Raw genomic sequence first — 15,065 nt, 5'->3', positions numbered from 1 at the left:
NAATTATTACTCAAATCGACAAACGTCGCATTCGGGACGAGAACTTCGGGAATTCGGTCGATTCCCTTTCCGGAACAATTGACTATCACGTGATTTTGTTCGAAAAAACATTCGCAATTCATCGGACAATAATTTCCTATGACTACGAAAGATGTATTATCCAGCAAATTTCTTTCTTCTCCGTAACATTTCGTCTTCTTTATATTTGGGAACATTTTCTTTGCTAATTCTATATTTGACTTAAGGGCAGAAACGAATTGCTGCAGTTTGTTGTCACAAGTAATTTCATTATTACTTAAATTATAAGTCGGCATTTGAAATCCATATCTCGTATCATCGATGTAAATTGTTCTGATTTTACAGTTAGACAGATTAATTTTCATGCGATTTGGAGTGTAAATTGGCAATTTGACGGTTTCGAAACGATTATTTGAGAAAACCACTGTAGTTAGGTTGTATTCTGTCCAATTTATCATCGGCCATTGAGTCAAACCTACATCAATTAAATAGAGAGTACGGAGATGCTTGCAGCTGTCAAAAGGAAGCTTGCCAATAATTTCGGTTAAATTGTTGATAGATAAATCGAGAAGCGTTAAGTTAGTCAATGGGAGGAAGATGTTTTCGTGTAAAAATGTCAGGCGATTTACTGATAAATCGAGTCTTTGCAATGAGGACAAATTCTGAAAAACATCTTCTGGAAGATTTTCTAAACGGTTTATCCCTAAGTCTAACTCTCGCAGTTCAGAAAGTCCATGAAATATTCCTGTTGGAAGTGTCGATATTTTATTATTCCAACAGTAGAATTCTGTCAGTTGTTTGCTATTTCTCAGAAGATTTGGCGGGAGATGTTCAATATGGTTGTATGCTAAATCGACGTATTTCAAATTAATTAAGTCAGAAAATACATCTTCTTCAAGTGAAGACAAGGAACAACGATACGCAGAAAAATGAGTCAAGTTGTGCAGTTTTTTAAAGAATCCAAGCGGAATTTCTGATAATCTGCCATTTCCATGAATATAAAATGTCCTTAAGTTAAAAAGTCCTTTCAACATGTCATTTGGTAAATCCTTTATGTTATTATATTGTAATTCCAAATATTCGAGTTTGATGAGATTTCGAAAGACAAGTGGGTGAATCCATTGAATGTCATTGTAACTTAAGTCAAGTTTTGTCAAATTGTAAAGATTATAAAATAGATCTTCTGGTAAAACTTTTAACTTACCATACTTGATGTATAATTCGGAAAGATTAATTAACTCTCGGAAAGGTTTGTTGGGAAATAAAGTGAAGTTATAGTATTCGATTGTCAATGAAGTCAAAGACGGAACATTGCGAAATGTTAAATTTAGAAGTTCCGACGTCTTTGCGTGTCGTATTTCGACAGATCGCAGAGAGGACATGTTATTAAACGAGGCGCTCTCGAAGTTTCTGTTATGCCGGTATGTTTCGTACAATATTTGGACTCGTTCGATTGCGTACCCGAAAGTGAATATTCCAAAGTCAATCCCCGACAGATAACAATCTGTAAATATTATCTGTTGTACGTTTTTAACATTAAGGCATCGCATCAAACGAGAGTCAATCGTTCGGTTGCCGCAATATAGCCATAAGGATGGATCGAATATTTGAACAGAGGAAAAGTTCTTTGATTCGTGGCAGCTGTTAGCCGGTGACGGACAAGAAACATTTCCCCAATGTTGCCAAAACTCTCGACAAGAGTTTACCGCTAAAAATAGCAATTGAAAAACGATAACAAACCTCATCTCGTTCGAAGAAGCTTCTAATTATTTCGACGCGAAGAGCTGCAAAAACAGTCGACGAAAAATTCACAATAGCCAAACGGATTGAAAACACGATAAATTACGACGTCGATGACTTCGATTCGTCATTCTGAATATGACGTATGTAGTGTTTAATTTCCTCGTTTATTTCCGCTGCATTGAAAGGAGCAAGATTTGATTAATGTTAAATGAATTTTTTACGAACCAAAACTTTGTTTTACACATTTATTTCACGGGAATTGTTCGATTAAAGAAATTGATATTTTAAATATAATGTTACTTGTTTTCTTTCTCTAAGATGTTTCTGGATGGTGTTAATCAATCGTGTTTTGTGACACAAAGGAATGTTTCTGTGTGACTCCAGTTAAATTATTATAATTAAAATTTTATCATTGAATGTGAAATAAATATAAAATGTATTCGTTTCATATTCGTTCGATTGGGAATTTTTTCAATTCGTGAAAATGCAATCATATTATGAGAAAATGTAAAATATTTCTAGCGATTATTTTTAGTTTTTTCTCCAACTTATAATCGAAAATAAAAATTCCTATTTTTAAGTAGAGAAAATAGCAAAAAATTATTAAAAGACGCAGAAATGATTTCTTATGTGAACGAAACTGTGGCCATTTGTAATATTTAAAGCATTGAATCAAGTTAATAAAAGTACAAGATAAATGCGAAACTCTGGCCAATAATTTTTGTAAAATAAACAAATTAATCTTCGAATAAGGAACTTAAACAAATTGATGATGTATGCATTTAAAATTAATTAATACGAACGAAAGTACAAAGGAAACATGTTGAAGTTCGATAAAGAAAAATGCAGAGTAACAAACTTTAAAACAAAACCGAAACCGAAAACGAAAGTTGTTTAAAGACGAGGAAATAATTTAAACAAATGTCTGTAAATCTTTTACAGACTTAAATGTTCACTTTAGTTACTATCGGTAATTACTTTTTCTATCGTTGACATTTAAAGAAATAAATAGATAATTCTTCATCTTACGACTGATTTTTCGATAAGTAGTGGTCGTCATTACTACGTAGAAGTGTTTTTTAGAATGTGTATCGTACGTCATCACAAACGAGAAGTAAACATTGTTAGACAACGACGAGAAAATTTGCAACGCTAAGAGAAACATACGTCATCATGTTAAAAAAAAACCTCGGTGCTGACAATACTGTACTTATCACGAAGTCTGCATTTCGTCCCGATAATTCGTCAGATTTTATGAATAGTTTAAAGTTTTTACGGACTTTTTTCCCCACCAAGTATACAATATAACGAACCGCTGAGAGTATCGGTATAAAAATTAAATATCTTTGTTTTCGAGTAGATTCGTAAGAATTTTTTCATAAATAAATTAATTAATTTTTATAGTACGAGGTAACAGAAGAGAAAACTTCGTAGTCAAATCGCCGACAAAATTCACTTCCACTTTTATAACACTTTAAATATCCTGGTGGATAAACAAACAAAATAAATAAATTTATTAAATGTCAGCAATAAACTGCCCTAAACGGTTTCACAAACTGTATGTATGTCGACATGCCCCAATCAATTATTAAATTAGAATTCCACTTATTAAATCTGTACTTTAAAGCTTTATTTTTAAAACGAGTTAAATAATTATTTCTCGTTCTTACCAACGTATCAGACGTGGCTGTCGAATTTAACAAAGACACACGATTTTCGTAACCGTAACTTTCCAACAATGCCGACAATCGATTATCCCATACCGATTTGTGCGATAGTTAATACGACTTTGCTTTAACCGTAAGCTCACTAACGGGACATTTACCTGTCTATCTTAAGATACATTTATTATATTACATTTTATCAAAATTCTTTGATATTATAAATAGATTGTATAGAAGGGAACCCATCTCTATGAAAAATGGCTTTTAATAAACTTCGGTCGAATGGCATTTTTTCTTTCTGCCCGGGTAAAATCCAAATTTCCGAACCATAAAATATTGGCAATTCATTGAAAGCTTATCCGACCACGCTATTAATCTGCCAGATTTACACACTCGAGTAATCTTTTCTGTACCGATATACACTTAACAACTTGATTTAAATGTTAGAAAATCTTCCGCTCGATTGGAAAACTACTCTCGAATATTTATATTCATCTACTACTTTGATCAAATTATGCTAAATATACCACTTTTATCTTCAGAACGAACCCCTCCGTTACGAATCTCCATTAGATTTGTTAACATTAATACTAAGACATAATTTATGCGTGGCTTCTACACTGAAATTAATCATTTTTGTAGTCTTATTGGAGAATCTGCCGATATTACCAAATCATCCGCGTAAGTAAGAATCTTAACGTCACAACCTTCCGGATCACGTCCCGGTACTTCTAAAGACTTAATTCCTTAATAAATGCGTTATTATAGAAATTAAACAGAATTGGTCTTAATACTCATCCCCGTTTAACAGTACAAGTCTTCGAATTAGTATATAATTGGATTTGCCAATTAACGAATCTGTAACTTCTTCATAAATGTTGCCGTAAAATATCTCTGTTTAGACAATCAAATGCCTATTTCAAATCTACGAAAAAAGCGACAATTTTTCCACGTTTTCTCCTCAAAAGTTTTTGAATACAAGCGTACAATATAAAAATATTATCCAAGGTCGAGAATCCGGAGCGCAAACCACTCTGAAAATCTAAAAAAAAAAACCCGTAACTACCCAGCCACGTACCTAATCTCCTATACAGAATCCTATACAACGAGTAAGATAGAGACCACGTATAAAAAGCGTAGGGTTTAAAAGCTTCGATCTCCTATACTCGATTTTTCAAACTGCACCAGAAGTCGTTTGATGTTTTAAATAAGAATTGTGTAAAAACGAAAGACCGGCACAGCGAAGAGAATCGCTTGTATCGACTGTATCTAAAAGTAAACAAAGCCTGATGCAAGTCACGTGATTCAACGTTCTTCAACTTTCTGTACAACGTCAAAATTTGTGTTGTGGGTGTCGTAAATAGTCAATGCCAACTGATATTGCTAAAATACATTAATAGAGTTTTGTAAGTTGAACAATAGACAAACTCTTCATATTAAAAAATACAATAGAAGTAGCGATAATCGTTTTTTTTTTTTATTTATTATTTGATGAGCACGTATTGCGTGACAAGTAAACCGCGTGTAGAAAATTCCTATGTATAGAATTTTATAAAGGGAAAAGCAACATACAAAAATGTTGAAAAATAATTTAATTAAACTTTAAATAATTCGATTTTCGTAAGTATATTTTTGAATGTAACGTGTTTCACGTCTCAAGATTCCGTCTGACGACAATAAAAACTGATGCCGAAAGAAACTCGATTTTATACATTATAAAAAAATAAAGAAAAAAAATCTCTTTTACACCACAATAACTTTAATTAAAGATCTTTTATTACAAGCGATGTACTGTACTGTTACGTTATTTTGCACCCTATCTTACTTCAATCACTCACGACTTATTAACTAAAGTAATAAATGTAATTTATGTATTGATGAAAGTATATAAATCTATTGTATACATTGTATACAAAAATGATTGCTTGGAGGTTATAATTTTGTTTATAAAATGTATCTAAGATTTGTACTTTTAGATGATTTTAAATAAATTTCTAACTATAATTTGGAATAATTTAATCGAGTTTTACCCCAATTGAGTAGCGATACAATAAACAATTATTACAATATCAAATTATATATAGTCTCATCTGTGTAAAATTGCTTCTACTTATATGCAGAAATAGAAATACGTTGCAACAACCTTATACAAGGATTTTTTTAAGTAATTCTAACTTAAATTTATTACTTTAAAGCTAATATATTTGATTAAAGTGTACATGTATACTGTACAATAGTGTATCGAAGATATAAACAAGCAATATGGCTTCTTTCAGGGGTATAAATTTTCTTATATTTGAATGACATTAAGGTTTTTACAGTAAATATTACTTTAAACGAGGTAACAGAAGAGAAAACTTCGTAGTCAAATCGCCGACAAAATTCACTTCCACTTTTATAACACTTTAAATATCCTGGTGGATAAACAAACNTGTTGCAATTGTTTCTGTAGAAATTAATTCTGTTTATTTCAAATGTGCTGTAACAAATTTACTTTTATATGCTTTTGTGGTGAATTTTGTTCAAGTATTATATTCGAAAATGTGTAATAATCTAAATATATAAAATTACTTCTTCTGAATGACTGACTGAGTGATTGATTAATCATCGCCCAGAGCAAAAGTTGTGGGGTGTGGAGTGGGAAATCAATTGATGACCTTATACGTGACCTTACAAAATAAGGACAAAAAACTTAATCTTAGTAAACAAACATGTTTTAATTTCTCGCAACGACCAATAAAAGCCCGAACGAAGAGATGGCGGAACAAAGTCTCACAAAAAATAACAAATTGACAGTTGAACGGTAGACGTAAAGTAATAGAAAATCCAGCAATCTCATCTGAAAGGGTTAAACAACACGTAGAGACTTTCTAGTGTCTTTATTCCGCCTAAAATTATTTCAGATTTCTTTTGAAAAGCAGATACAAAACGTTTATCAGAAGTTGATTGAAATAAAAGCTTACAAATAAACTGATATTCTCAAAAATAACTATTTAAAACGTCTGTTGGCGTGTTTTGATCTGGAGTTGCTCTCATCATGGCTGTCTTGAAAATTGGTCTTTATTGGTCAAATCAAAGGAGTTTGCAAATCGACATAGTGCTAAACAAAAGTGTTTTGTTATCAAGAACACCTCTAGGTAAACGTTTGCGTTCTTGGTCTACCAGAAGTGCTGTTAAATTGAGAAACACCACGAAGAACTTGGATGAAGAATTATTTTTAGAAGAAATAAGAGGTATATTGAGCGAAATGAAGGATGCTATAGAATTAAAAATAGAGACGGAATTGCGTTTAATAAAAGACAATTTCGTGCAAATGAATGATAAGATGAATATATCGACAAAGAGAATCAACAAATTAGAGTCCGTTTATGTGTGCGGACCTGACTGTAACAATATGCAGGTTTTTACTGGTCTATCTAAAAGAGTCAATCTAATATAAGGAAAAGAAATTTCGTAGATATGATGAAGAAAATTAGAATTGTGGTAAATAATAATGTCAGGAGTTCAAGTGCCAAATCAAAAACACAGTACGTCCGTTTCCGATAGTGAGTCGACCATGATCACAATACACAAGAATATATGAGTACGCCGAGTACTGAAACTGTCCAACGTAGGAAGACGAAAGTGTTCGAGTAAATAAAAAACAAATAAAGAAGTATGTAAGAAAAAGAGGACAAAAAGCGCGAAATTTGGAAACAACGATTGCATTATTAGACAAAACAGTACAATGAGATGATAGGTTAAACGTGCGTGGAATTCGGTACAAGACGTAAAAACATAAAAAGAAAACGCTTGAACCGAATGCTTGGATGATCGATCCAGGTATTGTGATTTACGCAAAAAAATTACTATACATAAAAGTTTATTTGCGTAATTATGTAAAGGGTTTGCGGCTCGTTTATGCGACATAAGACCCAATAAAAACAGCTGTACTCCAAGTAAAGAAGTAGCCCAATGCGTTCTCAGAATAGCTATACAGTCTAACCGTCACACCAGTAAAATTATTTTTTTGAATACGAGAAAAATTCGTTGATTACACGTACACGACATACGTTTTATGTAAGCATACACGGGTATGCTTACATAAAACTATCAAGCTCCTGGGATTCGGAGTCAGGGCCGTGCGGTAGATTTTCTCAGTATGATGCGAGTCTTCGAAATGCCGCCCAGTTATTGTAGTCACATTGTCACGTGCAGTTCAGAAACTAGTTGAGACGTGTTCGCATACCTCGAATATAGCACTATTGCGCATCAAAACCAAAACCAGAAATCGCTTAAATGCATCCTATGACTTACGCGTGGCTCTTTCAAAAAAAGAGCATTGTTTTAATAGAATTATTATTAATAAACAACAACAACCTAGCGATTAAAATTTAAATATTGCTTTTTATGTTATATAGTAATATATATTGTAAATAAACACGTCATTTGTTTATGCAATAAATGTTTTTTCTTAAATACACACATTTTTAAGTGGCTGAGAGAGCTTATTTTCAGATTCGAGGATGTGCCGACCACTAAAAAGGTTAAGAATCACACTGCTTTAGAAGCCGACGTTGCATCGTTCACAACTAGGTTTAAAGAATGACAAGCGCGGGGCACGTAAAGCGCCCTTGGATATTTTTCAAGTTTCTATTTTGTACACCCTTTCGTATTAGTTCCGTTGTCCTCTAAGCCACTTTAACTCGAAACCGAACTTTTCCAAATGTGTCAGAATAAGTTCTGTCAAACCCTCTCACAACTCTTATTGTTAATGACAGCTATTCGATATGACTTGCGTCTAAAATACAATCGACGATTATCGAAAAATATTTAGCGAATTCTGTTATTTCGACAATTTTGCTTAAAATTTCATTTCCTATCAAATTTATCAATTCATCTTGTATATTATTGCTTAGATAAGTCACAGACTTGCGTTGAACTCGTATTTTATCTGCCCTATTTTAATAGGTTAGATAAAATACGATAGAAATGAGTTGCAAAGCTAGTAACAGTTGTATATAACAGAATATAATCTTTATATATATAATCGAGATAGGTTAATAATAATAATCGCAGGGTCAAAACGGTTAAAAACTGTATACGTAATATTTCAGTTCGAAATGACGATTCAATGTCACTGACGTCTTAATTTATCGAGTTGTCACGTAGCAACAGTACAGATATCGACTATTACAAGTTCAGAATTCTGTTCTGTTGTTGATTCATTTCTAAGAATCTTACTTCTGAGAATCGCCTGTCGACGTAATTACAAGACTCATTGGACGAAATGAGGTGGATTATCTTTTTGCAATTCCTATTTCTAGGAGTTAATTCCTGTCAAGAATTTTGGCAACATTGGAAAAAAGTTTCCTGTCATGGGCAAACAGATGCTACGAATTAAAGAGCTTTTCCTCTGTTAAAATATTTGGTCAATCCTTATTAGTTACATGCGGCGAGAAAGCGATTGGCTTTAATTTGATGCGATGTTTGGATGTTAGAAATGTAAAAGAGATAAAATTCATTGACTGTTATCTGTCGGAGATTGACTTTGGAGTCTTCGCTTTCGGGTATGCAATCGAACACGTCGAGATATTCTACGAAACATACCGGCATAACAAAAAGTTCGAGAGCGCCTCGTTTAATAACATGTCCTCTGCGATCTGTCCAAATACGAGGCGTGAAGACGTCTGAACTTCTAAATGTAACATTTCGCAATGTTCGGTCGCTGACTTTATTGAAAATTACATTATATAACTTCACTTTATTTCCGAACAGGCCTTTTCGAGGGTTAATTAATCTTTCCGAATTATACATCTGGTATAGAAAATTAAGTTTCATCCGAAGATCTGTTTTATAATCTTTACAGTTTGAAAAAACTAGACTTAAGTGACAATAAACTTGAATCGATTCATCCACTCCTCTTTAGAAATCTCACTCGATTGGAATATTTGTATTTAAGTTGGAATGCGATAAAAGATTGACATGTTGAAAGGTCTTTCGAACTTAAGGACATTTTATATTACTAACAATCGAGAATTATCAGAAATTCCGTCTGGATTTTTTAAGAAACTGCATAACTTGACTAGAATTAATGCAGAATCTTGTTTTATTTCTTCACTCGAAGAACATGTATTTTTTTACAGAATTCTCTTGTTGGGAAAATAAAATATCGACACTTCATACAGAAATATTTCACGAACTTTCTGAACTACGACAGTTACATTTGTGGGGAAAACGGTTAGAAAATCTTCCCGAAGATGTTTTTCTGAATTTCTCGTCACTGCAAAGTCTCGATTTATTATTAAATCGCCTGACATTTTTACACGAAAACATTTTCCTCCCATTGAGTAATTTAACGTTTCTCAATCTATTTAACAACAATTTAAGTAAAATTATCGGTGAGCATCCTTTTGGCAGCAGCAAGCATCTAAATTATCTCCGTTTAAAGTACGTCGGTTTGACTCAATGGCCGGTGATAAATTGGACAGAATACAACTTGACTGAAGTCGATTTCTCATATAATCGTTTTGAAACCGTCAAATTGAAAATTTACACAACAAATCGCGTGCAAATTGATCTGTCAAATTCTGAAATCCGAACAATTTACATTTACATCGATGACAGGCAATATGGATTTGAAATGCAGACTTATAATTTAAGTAATAATGAAATCACTTGCGACCACAAATGCAACAATTTATTTTTGCCCTTAAGTCTAATATAGAAGTAGCAAGGAAAATGTTCCAAAATATAGAGAAGACGAAATGTTACGGAAAAGAAATAAATTTGCTGGATAATACATCTTTCGTAATCATAGGAAATAATTGTCCAATTAATTGCGACTGTTCTGCACAAGATAATCTCGTGATGGTCAATTGTTCCGGAAAGGGAATCGAGAAAATTCACGAAGTTCTCGTCCCCAATGCCACGATTGTCCATTTGAGTAATAATTATATAAATGACTTCTCAGATGTCGATTGTGTCGTGGAAAAACGTCACCCATCTGCGTCTGAGTAATAATTCGATAAGTAATATTTTTGATTATATTCTTTTGCTGAACCTGAAATTCCTGTGATTGGACGGAAACCGGTTAACCGAATTACCTTCCGGTTTAATGAACCTGATCGACGTTTCGTCGGAATTTAAGATTTACTTGTCTAGAAACTATTTTTCTTGCCATTGTGATTCTCTCATTACTAAGGACTGGTTGCTTAGAAACTGGCAGAAGATTGCAGATTTCTCCAATATTTTCTGCGCGAGAAATTCGTCTCTTGTGTCTTTCACCGAAATTGTTTCTAATTATCTATCGGCTGTTCGAACGAAATATCCGGTCAGCCCAGTCAACTCCGTCCATTTTTCCCTATTGTGCCACGTCTAATCTTCACCCACCTTTCTTCAATTCTCTTCGCCTACCTCTAGGTCTTGTTCTTGTTTATTATAACGATCGATGCTTCGCTCGAAGAAATTGGAAGTAGCGAGGAAACAGCTACATTTGAGGAAGATGTTCTTAAATGCTCTCGCGGTAAGTTGAAAAGTTAGATAAATGAACTAACTGTATTTCTAGAAAACACGGATTTAAAATTAAAAATGAGAAAAGTGAAATCGTGGACACGAGTAGGGATATACAAAGAACAACCGAAAAAAATGAAACCATTTTGAAACGAGTAGAATATTTTAAATATTTTGAAATTACGCTATGAAAAAAGGGGGCAGAGGAACAAGAAATAACTAGAATAATAAGACAAATCCAAATATTTTATCGAAGTTGCATCAGGCCTTTTATGAAATAACGAAGTCTTTTTAAAATGCAATAGACTTTTACATGAGATCTATTTTGTGCGGTATTATCACTTGCTTCGAAGACATGGATATTAAACAAATAAGAAACAATTAGAATTCAAACAATAGAAACGAAATTCCTGAAGTGAAAATTATGCTACACAAAACTATAAACTTTCCGAACTTTCTGTACAGAAAATATTGTTTAATTGTTAATGTCTAATATTTACTCGTGCTTAATTGACTGCTTTATTATGCAATAATTATACATTTTATAATATAATTCGTAATAAAACTGGACAAAAAGTATACAAAATTAATTTCAATGAAAGCAAAACAATTTATGAACAATTATTCATTACAGCGATCGAACACGGAATAACAAAATTTGTCAGGTGTAAACATTATAATAAATCACTTTTTCTTCCTTTGGCTTTGGAACTTCGTCGACGTTTCCTTTTTTGCCACAATAAACAAAATAAGCAAACACAATCCAACCGAATAACAATAGCGAAGTAAAAACAGAAACTGCGATTTTCCATCCAAAAACAGAACTAACTTCACCGAAACAATCTTCGTTCGAAGAAGAATCATTTGCTGAAAATGTCAAATTTATCTGTGGAATTTGTGTGCATCGATAATTAGAAACAATTTCGGTGAAAGACACAGAAGACGAATTACTCGCGCAGAAAACATCGGAGAAATCTGCAATTTTCTGCCGGTTTCTAAGCAACCAGCCTTTGGTAAATTGCGAATAACAATCGCAATTCCAATTGTTTCTAGATAAGTATAGTGTAAAATCCGCAGAAACGTCGATCAGGTTCATTAAACCGGCAGGCAATTCGGTTAACCGGTTTCCGTCCAACCACAGAGATTTGACGCTTGGCAAAAGAACACAATCCGGAATAATACTTATTGAATTATTACTCAAACGCAGATGGGTGACGTTTCTCCACGTAACACAATCGACATTTGACAAGACGTTTATGTAGTTATTACTCAAATCGACAAACGTCGCATTCGGGACGAGAACTTCGGGAATTCGGTCGATTCCCTTTCCGGAACAATTGACTATCACGTGATTTTGTTCGAAAAAACATTCGCAATTCATCGGACAATAATTTCCTATGACTACGAAAGATGTATTATCCAGCAAATTTCTTTCTTCTCCGTAACATTTCGTCTTCTTTATATTTGGGAACATTTTCTTTGCTAATTCTATATTTGACTTAAGGGCAGAAACGAATTGCTGCAGTTTGTTGTCACAAGTAATTTCATTATTACTTAAATTATAAGTCGGCATTTGAAATCCATATCTCGTATCATCGATGTAAATTGTTCTGATTTTACAGTTAGACAGATTAATTTTCATGCGATTTGGAGTGTAAATTGGCAATTTGACGGTTTCGAAACGATTATTTGAGAAAACCACTGTAGTTAGGTTGTATTCTGTCCAATTTATCATCGGCCATTGAGTCAAACCTACATCAATTAAATAGAGAGTACGGAGATGCTTGCAGCTGTCAAAAGGAAGCTTGCCAATAATTTCGGTTAAATTGTTGATAGATAAATCGAGAAGCGTTAAGTTAGTCAATGGGAGGAAGATGTTTTCGTGTAAAAATGTCAGGCGATTTACTGATAAATCGAGTCTTTGCAATGAGGACAAATTCTGAAAAACATCTTCTGGAAGATTTTCTAAACGGTTTATCCCTAAGTCTAACTCTCGCAGTTCAGAAAGTCCATGAAATATTCCTGTTGGAAGTGTCGATATTTTATTATTCCAACAGTAGAATTCTGTCAGTTGTTTGCTATTTCTCAGAAGATTTGGCGGGAGATGTTCAATATGGTTGTATGCTAAATCGACGTATTTCAAATTAATTAAGTCAGAAAATACATCTTCTTCAAGTGAAGACAAGGAACAACGATACGCAGAAAAATGAGTCAAGTTGTGCAGTTTTTTAAAGAATCCAAGCGGAATTTCTGATAATCTGCCATTTCCATGAATATAAAATGTCCTTAAGTTAAAAAGTCCTTTCAACATGTCATTTGGTAAATCCTTTATGTTATTATATTGTAATTCCAAATATTCGAGTTTGATGAGATTTCGAAAGACAAGTGGGTGAATCCATTGAATGTCATTGTAACTTAAGTCAAGTTTTGTCAAATTGTAAAGATTATAAAATAGATCTTCTGGTAAAACTTTTAACTTACCATACTTGATGTATAATTCGGAAAGATTAATTAACTCTCGGAAAGGTTTGTTGGGAAATAAAGTGAAGTTATAGTATTCGATTGTCAATGAAGTCAAAGACGGAACATTGCGAAATGTTAAATTTAGAAGTTCCGACGTCTTTGCGTGTCGTATTTCGACAGATCGCAGAGAGGACATGTTATTAAACGAGGCGCTCTCGAAGTTTCTGTTATGCCGGTATGTTTCGTACAATATTTGGACTCGTTCGATTGCGTACCCGAAAGTGAATATTCCAAAGTCAATCCCCGACAGATAACAATCTGTAAATATTATCTGTTGTACGTTTTTAACATTAAAGCATCGCATCAAACGAGAGTCAATCGTTCGGTTGCCGCAATATAGCCATAAGGATGGATCGAATATTTGAACAGAGGAAAAGTTCTTTGATTCGTGGCAGCTGTTAGCCGGTGACGGACAAGAAACATTTCCCCAATGTTGCCAAAACTCTCGACAAGAGTTTACCGCTAAAAATAGCAATTGAAAAACGATAACAAACCTCATCTCGTTCGAAGAAGCTTCTAATTATTTCGACGCGAAGAGCTGCAAAAACAGTCGACGAAAAATTCACAATAGCCAAACGGATTGAAAACACGATAAATTACGACGTCGATGACTTCGATTCGTCATTCTGAATATGACGTATGTAGTGTTTAATTTCCTCGTTTATTTCCGCTGCATTGAAAGGAGCAAGATTTGATTAATGTTAAATGAATTTTTTACGAACCAAAACTTTGTTTTACACATTTATTTCACGGGAATTGTTCGATTAAAGAAATTGATATTTTAAATATAATGTTACTTGTTTTCTTTCTCTAAGATGTTTCTGGATGGTGTTAATCAATCGTGTTTTGTGACACAAAGGAATGTTTCTGTGTGACTCCAGTTAAATTATTATAATTAAAATTTTATCATTGAATGTGAAATAAATATAAAATGTATTCGTTTCATATTCGTTCGATTGGGAATTTTTTCAATTCGTGAAAATGCAATCATATTATGAGAAAATGTAAAATATTTCTAGCGATTATTTTTAGTTTTTTCTCCAACTTATAATCGAAAATAAAAATTCCTATTTTTAAGTAGAGAAAATAGCAAAAAATTATTAAAAGACGCAGAAATGATTTCTTATGTGAACGAAACTGTGGCCATTTGTAATATTTAAAGCATTGAATCAAGTTAATAAAAGTACAAGATAAATGCGAAACTCTGGCCAATAATTTTTGTAAAATAAACAAATTAATCTTCGAATAAGGAACTTAAACAAATTGATGATGTATGCATTTAAAATTAATTAATACGAACGAAAGTACAAAGGAAACATGTTGAAGTTCGATAAAGAAAAATGCAGAGTAACAAACTTTAAAACAAAACCGAAACCGAAAACGAAAGTTGTTTAAAGACGAGGAAATAATTTAAACAAATGTCTGTAAATCTTTTACAGACTTAAATGTTCACTTTAGTTACTATCGGTAATTACTTTTTCTATCGTTGACATTTAAAGAAATAAATAGATAATTCTTCATCTTACGACTGATTTTTCGATAAGTAGTGGTCGTCATTACTACGTAGAAGTGTTTTTTAGAATGTGTATCGTACGTCATCACAAACGAGAAGTAAACATTGTTAGA

At 33.0% G+C, this 15,065-nt stretch overlaps 1 protein-coding gene across 1 annotated transcript; it reads right to left on the bottom strand.

Moving 5' to 3' along the window:
- Positions 1–2: 2 nt before the first annotated feature.
- On the bottom strand, positions 3–14,155 carry LOC111630150 (the record flags this gene model as incomplete). Its single annotated transcript, XM_023374201.1, has 2 exons — positions 11,581–14,155; positions 3–1,784 (listed from the first exon to the last, which is right to left on the bottom strand). Coding segments are annotated over exons 1-2 (4,140 nt in total), but the record flags the coding sequence as incomplete, so codon positions are not given.
- Between the last annotated feature and the right edge of the window lie 910 nt (positions 14,156–15,065).

Source organism: Centruroides sculpturatus, unplaced genomic scaffold (assembly GCF_000671375.1).
Source record: "Centruroides sculpturatus isolate CEXI.00-Female unplaced genomic scaffold, Cexi_2.0 scaffold521, whole genome shotgun sequence".
NCBI classification, from domain to species: domain Eukaryota; kingdom Metazoa; phylum Arthropoda; class Arachnida; order Scorpiones; family Buthidae; genus Centruroides; species Centruroides sculpturatus.
This window is presented reverse-complemented; position numbering and strand designations above follow the sequence as displayed.